Source organism: Cololabis saira, chromosome 1 (assembly GCF_033807715.1).
Source record: "Cololabis saira isolate AMF1-May2022 chromosome 1, fColSai1.1, whole genome shotgun sequence".
Lineage (NCBI taxonomy): Eukaryota > Metazoa > Chordata > Actinopteri > Beloniformes > Belonidae > Cololabis > Cololabis saira.
Genome location: NC_084587.1, coordinates 23,281,888 through 23,293,913, shown reverse-complemented (window position 1 = coordinate 23,293,913; position 12,026 = coordinate 23,281,888). Strand labels below are relative to the sequence as shown.

Below are 12,026 nucleotides of genomic sequence, written 5' to 3'. Positions count from 1 at the left end.
GCTAGCAGTGTCCAAGCATTCATTTTTTCATTCATAACTGGTCTATGGAAAGTCCTGTCTGACCTCAAGTACCATGCTTCCCATCACCATGTCAAACAGCAAGAGGCTCAGTGCAGATCCTTAGTGCAGTCCTACTTCCACCTGAAGCCCATCTGTTACTCATTCTCCACACCTCACTGCTTTTGCTCTGCCCTGGTACATGTCCTGTAGCACCCCAACATACTTTTCTGCTACTCAAGACTTTCTAATGAAAAACCACAATTCCATCCATCCATCCATCCATCCATCCATCCATCCATCCATCCATCCATCCATCCATCCATTTTCTATACCTGCTTTATCCTTTGCAGGGTCACGGGCTCTGCTGGAGCCTATCCCAGCTAATTACAGGCGGGAGGCAGGGGTACATCCTGGACAAGTCGCCAGTCTATCGCAGGGCCACACATACAGACAGACAACCATGCGCACTCACGCACAACTACAGGCAGATTTAGAATCAATTAACCTAGTATGCATGTTTTTTGGACCGTGGAAGGAAGCCGGAGTACCCGGAGAGAAGCCACGCAAGCAGAACATGCAACCTCCACACCACGGGGTCGAACCAAGAACCTTCTTGCATGGGGGGGCAACATTGCTAAGCCGCAGTGCTGCCCAATACCACAATTCCTCACTGGGAACTCTGTCAGAACAGTGTAACAGCATAAATGTAACCAAAATACTTTATATAGCTTTTCCACAATTTGGAAAATTGCTGCAATTTTTATGTACGATTCCACTGACATTAGCAACTTCTGCTTGATTTTTACTTTTGTCTCTATCAAATACTTGGACTGCATTGTAAGAAGTTCCCAAAAAAATGTCCGTCTCACCATTTTTACACTATAAAAACATATATTTACTACTACAATGGCCGCCAACTGGAAAATTGGGAAAGAAGATAGTGGGGATCCCTTCTGGATGGAAAGTGAATCGTATTCAAGAACAAAAAAAAAGGATCTCCAGTTTCCTTGTTTAAAGTCTTTGAGAACGTTCATAATGTTGATCTAAAACAACAGTTAAAAGGAGCCTGTTCATAATGAAAGATCTGATTAACAAATTATTGGAAATCTCAAATAACCAATGTCTATATAATATATAGGGGATAGTGAGAGATTCCATTGAGATAATCAGCCTCTGAAAGTTTTTGTTCTCTTTAAGACCAAAAAAAGAAAAAAAAAGCTGATGTTGTCGGTTGAGTTTTGCTGCAAACAGAGTGCAGAATACATCTACCTACATCAAATACTTCAGCAAATGTTGTGCTTCATTATTTTTTAATTGCTGGATTACATTGGATCCAGAAAGGGACAACAGAATGACATCTGCACAATGTTATCAGCCATCTGCCGCAGCGTTCACTAAGTAGTTGGCATCAATCACTGAAAAACCTTTATTTGGGGAACATTTCTATGTCAATAATAATTATCTATAAAGTCTGCCAGATGAGACTTTGATATAAATCTTTTCTGATTGGGGACACCATGTGTTCAAACTGATCTGGTCTCTTAATACCTGGAAAGTCTTAAATTTCCAATGGAGGTATTAATATAAGGGGGTCCCAGATGGGCAGGATTAGAGCACATTCACACATGGGGCAGGAGTGAATGAGGTAAGAGGAAATCATAATGCTAGACTGGTAAAAAAAAAAAAAAAAAAAAACTAAACTCTTAGGAGGGTTTATCTTTTATTTATAGAAAGAAAAGATCTAACTATATATGCTTGATTAAACATATTGGAATTACCTGGACTGCTGATACAGTTAACACATATAATACAGAGTAGTTGTTGGAGATAAGCTCATCTTCCCAGCTCCATCTGGTTCTCATACACACATCATCCAGTTTCATCTCATTGAAAACAATATATTTACCTTCCAACTGTCAGGGTACGATATATATTATTTTACAACTACAGTTATAGTTGTAGTTTTTCCAAGTGTGTATGTGGTATTTACCAGAGCAAGTGTTCATCTGACTTACCTGCCTGCCCTCTAAAGTGTACAGCCTTCTCACAGCTCCAGAGTCCAACTTTATAGCATCCGTGATGTCGGTGAGCACCTGCTCAAAGGAATGTGCCGTCTTCTTGTTGAGCAGTATACGAACTGCCTTGCGGGGTTTGACACCACTGCGGATGACTGTGACCAGCTTGGGCTTGATGAAGTCCTTGGATTCACGCTGCAGCTCGTTCTTTAGTGGGATGAGAGAGGACAGGGAGCGCGATGTACCCGTCTTGCTGCCTACCAACCAGTTAGGGTTCATGTTCTTGGAGTAATCTACCCGTCGAAAGGGTTCGTTGGAGGCACACACATAGCTCTCACCTGCAGAAACAAAGGAGTTATACAGCATTTATATTACATTGCCATAACAGTAACCTCAATCAGCCAAAGTCATAACGCTCTAAAATATATGCGAAGCGAGATGTGGCAGACACTGGAGAGATGTCTGGGACAGAAGCAAGATATACAGTGACAGAGTGAAACACATTGAGACCTTCCTGTCAAGAATAAAACAAACTATGAAAATGTATCCATGAAGATTTTTATAGGTAGACTGTCTTTGTCAGAGAGAAAAGGAATTGTGATGGCCGACCAGACTATGGTTTGCACTATAAAAACTGCCTACACATGATGAAAGGAATCCATTTTGAACAGAATAGTTCTCCCTTGTTGTGCTCAAGTGGAATTTATTATAAAAAAAAGAAAGTATGCAAACTTTTACCTTTTTTCCACAATCAAGATATAAAATCAAACAATACAAAGAACTATCCCTCATATGAGAAGCAGGCAAGAATAGGAAATTGATTTGGTTTTGAGTTTCAAATCATTTCAGTATTTAACAACAAAGAGTTAATGTTCTTCAGTTGAAACAAACAAGCGCATTGAGAGACTTCGCAACACTGTCCTTCTCTCCCTCTCAGCTGCTAAACGGCTGAGTTGGCCTTTCTCCAAAGCAGCGCATTTTGTTTTATCTGCCGACATTCCATTTGAACACATTGACACACGAATATTTCCTCTTTGAAACAAAGCTATGTGGCAAGTCAATGGCCTGGTTCCGTGAATGAAAACCACCAGAAATTATTTGTGGCCATGATCTTGAAGCCAAAGTGTTGTATCTGTAATCCCTCTCTGCTCAACAATGAGAGCAGTTACAGTGGAAAAGGAAAGGACTGTTTCTCTTCTTACTGTTTTGTTTTTTTAACAAAACTGTCTATAAACAGTTCCTCTTGCTAGTTCATCGAGACAAGCAAAATGAGCTAGAGCATAAGGCCAAATGAAACAGCGCATCTCCTGAGACCAAATTTAGTTAAAGCTGCAATTAACCACTGGCTAATTAGGAGGCTAAGCAGGCTGGGGGGCAGAGCTGTGACTCTACACGGAAGCAAAGTATAACTCATGTTATCATTTGTCCAGCTAAAATGACAGAATACTAAAAAGCCCTCAGATGTCCCTCATAAATGTGATAGGCACCATCCATCACTGTCGGCTGTCCTCCTGTGGACAGCAGATGAGGTCAGCATTATTAGCGCCGTCTAACCGGTCCAGCAGTTTTTACAGCCGTTGTCTCACAGCTGTCACCAATCCAATCACAGATTTATTTACAGAGTTTGTTTCTTTACATTTCTGAATACACTTTTCATCGCACTTTTCATTTGAAATATCACACTTGTAATCGGAGTCGGACAGTCAGCTCTTGCCAATGTGTCATCCCCCAAAAAACATTTAAAAAAAAACCCCTATGGGTGAGATCCTAAAAGGGTTTGTCTAGTTCTTTTTAGTGTCCCAGTGAATCCGAACATTAACCAGCAGGCACAACAGCAGGACTTTCCTCCCAAAACAATGCAGCCAAGACCTGAACCATTCTCTGCTTCAGTTTTGACAAACTACGCTGGTGTAGCCTGTGAGTCATCCAGGTCAGGAATCAAGGCAACTGGACTTCCTTTTTCATTGTTCTTAAAGACATTGTTTCACCTTCCATCCGGAGCGCATCATCAGTTCAAACTGAACTCATACGCTCCCATCACTTCTGCTTTTGGTCTGTCAGTTCAGTCAGTTTAGTCCAGTGCACAAACTTTGTGAAAGTTAGAGACTTAAAGATTGAACGAGAGCCCTCTAAAATGAAATATAAAAGTGAATAACCATTATGAAATAGTCTACAATCCACCTTCCCGACACAGCAATGACAAATGTTAGTAATCAATTGATTGATATCTGCCAGTCTACCTCACACACACTCTACCTGCTTTTTTGCCTTGTTTCTTTCAATCTACTGTATATACTGCTCATATTTCTGTAATTATACATATTTTATATATATTTTTTGTATTTTTTATATATTTTATTTTTTACTTTTTAGTCTTTTTACCCCTCCCCTGCATGTGTGTGCTAAGTGTACTGCTGCCAACAAAATAAGTTTCCCCACTGAGGGAGAAAATAAAGGATTATCTTATCTTATCTTATCTTATCTTATTAAAATATTGGACTTTAGTCTGATTCTTTGAATTAAACTTTCTTCAGTTTTAGGCTCATTGTCATTAGAGGCTGTGGCATTTAAGTTGTAATGTTAATGTTCCATACAGACCCTTTAGTGACAAACATGTTGGTACCAACTGGAATGACTGTGGAACATTTGGGAAACTCTAAATTAAACTACAAAGCTTGTTCTACTTCCACTTCATAAACTACTACATTTTCTGAGTTTTTTATTTATGTATTTTAAACAAGCACAGCAGTTACAGTTGACTGGTTGGTTCTGTAATCCCATCCAGTGATGAGGGGCACATATGTGAATGGTGCTTTACTGGGTTTCCACACAATAGAGTCCCAACAGTCACAGCAATCGATGCACTCAAGAGTGCTGAGCTGTGCAGTAATGTCCTCTCTCTTTCCATTGGATGGGTGAGTACACAAAGACTAGACACTGGTATTTGGCCCACCTTCAGAATAAAAGATTCTGATGAAGAAACAGTCATAACTGAATCCTAAAAACATATGATATCGGTTTTTAGCTTAAATTCTTGAACCTGGGACTTTGTGTAGGATGCTGGTAAACAAAGTTTACTTTTTTGTGACCTGCGTATAAAGAAAAAAAGCAATAAAAGATAGTGTCAGAGTTAAGTCAGTGCATCAAAACAACTTTTGCTCAGTTTTCCAACCAGACATGCCCCAGAATTTAGATCAGGCCCTGGCCTAAATCTTCCTTGGTTCCTCAGGGGATGTGTTACAGGAAATGAGTGCCGCCAAGAGACTAAAATTTAGGTGGATGAGAGATGAAAATAGACCCGTACATGAAAGAAATAGCTGCAATAAGAGGTCAGTTGATCGTAGGTCTGCATGGACAAGCAGACCTTTGCATCTACAATATAAAGAACACTTCTCAAAAGATAACTAGACGGATTTAGATAACTATATACAGTAGCTATATATTGGACGGCTCTCGGTGTGGATGGTTCCCATAGGATGGTGTTTCCTCACCTGGTCTATCGGTGCTCAGTCATACTCCATTTTTACCAAAAGGGTGGGGGGGGGGTTCCGGGTGTGTATGCATCTGAATAGTATGCTGTGTGTAGGTGTGTGTATGTGGTATGAATGAGGGTACAGGGAGTGGGGGGGTCAAGGGAGATTGTCTCTTTTTACTTATTAATGTAAAGCACTTTGTGTTGCACTCTACCTGTATGAAAAGTGCTATATAAATAAATAAAGTTTAAAGTTATAACTTTTTAGCAAAGTTCCAATTTCACCAGCTGTGCCCCCCTAGTGAGATCAAACAGTATCAGTTGCATTTGGTTAAATTGCATGGGTTATTTTGGCAAGGGGATTGATTGGCAGAGAACATTTGCACCATACGTACAGATGTGGATCAAATTTCATCAAAAGCCTATTTTCAATTATATTTTCAATTAAAAAAAAAATCACTTCAATCAAAAAAAGTGTTTGAATGCAAAAACAATATTTGAGACTCCAAAAAATGCATTTTAACAGTGTTTTTCTTTGATTGGAAATGTTTTCTTTGATAGAAGGGAAGTTTTTTTTGTTTGAAGCAACTTTTTTGATTGAAATAGTGTTTTTTTGTGTTTGCGCCATATTATGGGTAGGACATTTGTGTCTTTATCATTTAATAAAAAAGAAGTTGCTTCAAAAAGAAAAAAATATTTTCAATGAAAAAAAATCACTTCAATAAAAAAAAACTTTTTCAATCAAAGAAAAAAAGTGTTTGAATGCAAAAAATATTTGAGACCCAAATAATTGCATTTGAACACTTTTTTTAATTGAAAATATTTATTTCGATTAGAAGTGATTTTTTTTTTTTTTTGATTGAATCATTTTGAATCATGACATCAAAAACCTGCATAGTAGCCAAGTGAGCCTTTACATCCATCATGAACCTTACCCTCCACTAACTCGTCCAGGCTGGAGAGCCTCCTGCTCCCGTCCAGCGTGTACAGCGTCCGGACTCCCTGGGGAAGGTTGACGTTGTCCGACAGGGAGCGCGTCAGCTCCATGAGCAGGGCGTCCAGGGACCTGAACCGGTCGTGAGACACGGCGTACACCAACCCTTTGAAATACTTGTCTCCATTGCGATAAAACCTGACTTTTCTGGCCTTTTTCTCGGAGGTGAGAGACTGGAGGGTGCGTGTGCGGTAGAAGCTGGAGTGCGCGCTGTGCGCGGGGCTGGGGGCCAGTCCTCTGGAGCCGCACTGGGACCCGGAGCCGCACTGGCTCCTCGCTGTCCGCTGCGGCTTTTCTCGATCCTCAAAGTGCTCAAATTCCATGTTTTTGCTTAGAGACATGCCGACTGTGTCACTTTCTTCCCGTTTTGGTTAATTAAATCCCAATTGGAAACTATTTTAATCCGCGGAGAGCTGCAGTGGTCTGAATGTGTCCTGAATCTGCAGACGCGTCTCACCCTCGAGTCCACACTTACTTACTTACTGTACAGCCGCACTGGCTGTGAAAAAGTCCACGCATCCAAACGCATATCCCAAAACGAGAAACAAATCCAGACCTTCAAATTGGTCCAATAACATGAGCTGGTTTCTGCACTTATACTATAACAATCAAACCACAGTGAGCAACAATCACAAGGCGTTCCGGGTAAAAAGTGCTTATCCAGTTAAAAATGGGCTGAAAGGCTTTGTTTGGCAGACATAGCAGTGGACTTCTTGTTAGAATGACCACGTAGTTTCACAAGAAGACTCACAACAGTGGAGTCACGCCGCACGTCTTTTCCCCATCCTTTATCTGACTGGCCGTCCGAACCAGCTGTCAGATCAATAGTGAGGAGGGAGGAAGGAGAAGCCCGCCACGCCTCGGGGTCCTAATGCCCCCCGATTTCACCTGCTGTTTTTACCAAATCCCCCCCCCCCCCCCCCCCCCATCCCATCCCAGCCCGGCCAAAACAAAAACAAATCCAAGATCGAAGTATGGAAGTATGGAAGTAGAATTGTGTCTTAATTATTAAATCAAAAAAAGATTGCTTCAATCAAAAAATATATTTTCAATTAAAAAAAATAATCACTTCAATCAAAAAAAAATAATGATTTCAATCAAAGAAAAAAAGTGTTTGAATGCAAAAACAATATTTGAGACTCCAAAAAATGCATTTTAACAGTGTTTTTCTTTGATTGGAAATGTTTTCTTTGATAGAAGGGAAGTTTTTTTTGTTTGAAGCAACTTTTTTGATTGAAATAGTGTTTTTTTGTGTTTGCGCCATATTATGGGTAGGACATTTGTGTCTTTATCATTTAATAAAAAAGAAGTTGCTTCAAAAAGAAAAAAATATTTTCAATGAAAAAAAAATCACTTCAATAAAAAAAAACTTTTTCAATCAAAGAAAAAAAGTGTTTGAATGCAAAAAATATTTGAGACCCAAATAATTGCATTTGAACACCTTTTTTATTGAATTTTATTTATTTTTTTTTATTATTATTTATTTCGATTAGAAGTGATTATTTTTTTTTTTTTTTTTTGATTGAATCATTTCTAGTACCCCTCGCTGCAGCACCGCGGAAGGGGGCGGGGCGTCGGACATCACAGGGGCGGGGCGTAGGACATCACAGGGGCGGGGCGTCAGACATCACAGGGGATGGATGGATTGTTTTTTAAATGTTTTTTAAATGTTAAAACATTTTAAAAACTCTGTGGAAAGTGTGTGGGGAGCTTTTGGGCGGAAAAGTTGCAACTGAACTGAAGTCCTGCTACTGAATTCACTGTGAGCCACTGGTATAAATGGAGTCATCTCTTGAGTTTTCCAACTCTCTGGGCAGCGTCTCCTCACTGCTGACTCGCTGAATGAATAAACACATTAACACAAAACACCTGCTTTTGTTGTCCTTGTCCCTCTTTTGTTTGTTGAAAAAATGTAATTTGTATATATGGAATCATTACTACCAATGATTATTAGTGCTAGCCTACTCATCACACTCAATACCCAATGACAATCTATATATTTTTATTATAATTATGTAATATTAAACATAATAATTATATTACAAGTATGTTTTATAATCTTATATAATATCTATCTTTGCATATTATGAGTATATATATATTAGTGTCACCTTTTGAGTTTAATTACTGAAACAAATTAACTTTTGCATGGTATTCTTATTTTCGGAGATTCATCTGTATAATGATGACTTTGAATATAAATTTGCATTTGTAATTCTTGGAAATGGTCACCAGATGGTGCTGTGTCATTTTGATATCACGCCCCGCCCCTGTGATGTCCTACGCCCCGCCCCTGTGATGTCCTACGCCCCGCCCCTGTGATGTCCGACGCCCCGCCCCTGTGATGTCCGACGCCCCGCCCCTGTGATGTCCGACGCCCCGCCCCCTTCCGCGGTGCTGCAGCGAGGGGTACTAGGTTCAGTTGCAACTTTTCCGCCCAAAAGCTCCCCACACACTTTCCACAGAGTTTTTAAAATGTTTTAACATTTAAAAAACAATCCATCCATCCCCTGTGATGTCCTACGCCCCGCCCCTGTGATGTCCGACGCCCCGCCCCTGTGATGTCCGACGCCCCGCCCCCTTCCGCGGTGCTGCAGCGAGGACCTTCTCAATCATTTTGACACAAACATCCCGCAGTGGGCGGATGCTTCCCCATTGGTCAGCCCAGAGTCAGACATGTTTGAGTGACAAGTGTCTACACCAACGACGTCTTTCTGACAAGCAAGTTATGGTCGCCAGCAAGACCTGCGTGAAGCTGCCCCCCACCCCACACAAAACTCAGTGAAAATATTCCCAATCGTTTCTGCTGGATTGTGCAGAAAGACATTTCGTTTGTGCTGTTTTAGTTTTTAAGATATCACAAGTTTATTATGACACGATGATGTCACGCAGCTCCCCGACTCTTTGAAGTGACATTGATTCATTGAAAATGTATTTTTTGATTGAAGCAATCTTTTTTTTGATTGAATAATTAAGACACAAATCTACCTCCATATCAAAGTGGGGGCAAAAGGCACAACAATGTAAACGAATAGAAAGTAGAAGCAAAAAATAAATAAATAAAAAATGAAGTTGGTTTTAGGATTAGGCTGAGAAAAAAAAAACTTTTTTGACTGAACCATTACTGGTTTAATAAAAATCAAGACAAAAAAATACTAATTATCCCTATGATTAACTACCTTATACTGTAGATCCACCCTTTGTTGTTTCCTGTATGACACAATCACACTTTTATGTCATTTTCAGACAAAAGAGTCTTTCTCCTGCCAAAACTTTCAAACTGTACTCGTTAGTCTAATTATACTGTCATGGACTTTTGCATCTAAAATGCTCAGTGAGGCCTGGAAGGTCTGATAAACAGCTCTTAAGGTTTTTTTGGTTTTGTTTTGTTTAGTCATAATTCTCTGCATATTGCTTAATCTGACTTTAGGGGTAAGCAATATTGCTGCGATATCCACTCCTGGGAAGAATGACAACTATCCAGAATATTTTCCAATTGTGATTTATCTTCCTGTTGTTAACTCATAATGTTTGGAAGTCGTTTTAATGACCTTTTCCAGATTAATATTCCAGCAAATTTCCAAAACATGTCCTTTGATAAAGTTATGCACAACTGCCAATGATCGATTCATAAAACCCTGACTAATTCAACCTGTCTCCTAAAGGTGTGTACTTAATACTGTCCACATGTTTAATGTTTTTTTTTTTGTTAAATAATGGCACAATTGACCATATGACGTATTTGTCCAGTATTCTGTTTTTTCTGTGCATTTCGTATACGCACGCAAACACACACATACGGTACATACACCTAAACATGCACTTTTTGGATATGGCATACATACATACATATACATATATACACACATACATATATACATATATATACACACATATATACACATACACAAATGTTATATGAATATCTATAATAACACATCCTCACACCTATCTACACTGATAGAAATATACCCATTTCATATATCAGTCTCAACAATATACAAAAAAGAAAACAAAACAAAAAAAAACCAACAAAAAACCCAAACAACTCATAACGGCAGAGCCTCACCCCAAAAGCAACCAAACCCCCTCAAGCCCCCTCCTCCATGTATCTTGTAAAAATAATTTGTTTATATTTGTTTTTAAACTGGTTGATGCTTGGACATTGCTTCAGATCCACACTCAATCTGTTCCATAGCCTTACTCCATTATTTGTTATGCAGAATCCTTTCATTGCATACCCTCCCTCTCTTTCATGAAACAGTTTCTGTAAGTGATTTGGTAATAAATTGTTCCTGGCTTTGTATATAAATTGTGCTGTTTGGAATTCTACCATATCATAACGTTTTGTTATTTTAGACTTGACAAATAATGGATTGGTGTGTTCAAGATAACCGACCTTGTGAATTATTCTGATGGCTCTTTTTTGCAGTATGAATAGTGGCTCTAGTGAACTTTTGTATGTATTGCCCCACACCTCTGTGCAGTAGTTTCAATAAGGTAAGACCAGTGAACAGAACAGAGGGTGGAGTGATTTGTTATCTAAAAAGTGCCTTGCTTTGTTCATTACAGAAATGCTTCGAGATATTTGAAGGCAGATGTATTTAATGTGAGATTTCCAGCAAATCCTGTCATTTATTATCACCCCGAGGAATTTAATTTTGTGTACTCTTTCTATCTCAACCCCCTCTATCTGTACCTGTGCTTGGTGATTTATTTTTCTGTTCCCAAATATCATAATTTTTGTCTTGCTCAGATTTAATGAAAGCTTGTTTTTGTCAAACCAATATTTAATTTTGATGAATTCTGAAGTGATAATGTCCAAATGTTGCTGTAAATTCTCACCTGATCCGATTATATTTGTGTCATCTGCAAATAAGATGAATTTGAGTACTTATGATATTTTACATATGTCGTTGATGTAGATGATGAATAATTTACGACCCAACACTGGTATTCTCTCATTTTCACAAATTGCTTCTCACCCACTCTAGTGCCAGTCCCCTAATCCCATATTGTTCTAATTTATTTATTAATATTTCATGATTTATGGTATCAAATGCTTTCTTTAGATCTATGAATACCTCAACAGCATATTTCTTTTTATCTATGGAATTTGTGGTTTCTTCAATTAGTTCAATTAAGGCTTGTGATGTTGATCGGTTCTTTCTGAATCCATTTTGATTATCAGTGAGTAAGCTATGCTTCTCTATGAAATTGTCTAACCTGTTATTGAAAACTTTTCCAGAATTTTTTAGAACTGTGGGAGAAGAGAAACAGGTCTATAATTTGTGAAAAGGGGTTTGTCACCAGTTTTGTACAGTGGAATAACTTTAGCTATTTTCATATTATTGGGAAATTGACCAGTTTGTAATGATAAATTGAATATATGCATTAATGGTTTGGAAATCCCATGAATTATCCTTTTTACAATCATTTTCATGTCTAAGTCATTATAATCAGTGGATGCCTTGTTTTTACACTCATTTACCATATCTATAATCTCCTTCTCTCCTACAGGCTTACGAAACATTGTCATTGGATC

The 12,026-nt window shown here is 38.7% G+C and overlaps 1 protein-coding gene across 5 annotated transcripts in view; it reads right to left on the bottom strand.

The window, feature by feature from the left end:
* The window catches only part of dclk2a (doublecortin-like kinase 2a), a 50,100-nt gene extending 42,837 nt beyond the window's left edge, over window positions 1-7,263 (bottom strand). For all 5 annotated transcript variants that reach the window (XR_009782402.1, XM_061718503.1, XM_061718516.1 and 2 more), the window contains exons 1-2: window positions 6,423-7,263; window positions 2,016-2,353 (exon numbers count right to left, since the gene is read on the bottom strand). Coding sequence is in view for 4 of the 5 variants with exons in the window: in XM_061718503.1 (XP_061574487.1) it covers window positions 2,016-2,353; window positions 6,423-6,822 (738 nt within the window). In the remaining variant the exon portion in view is untranslated. The remainder of the gene's footprint in view (window positions 1-2,015; window positions 2,354-6,422) is intronic.
* Window positions 7,264-12,026: the final 4,763 nt, after the last annotated feature.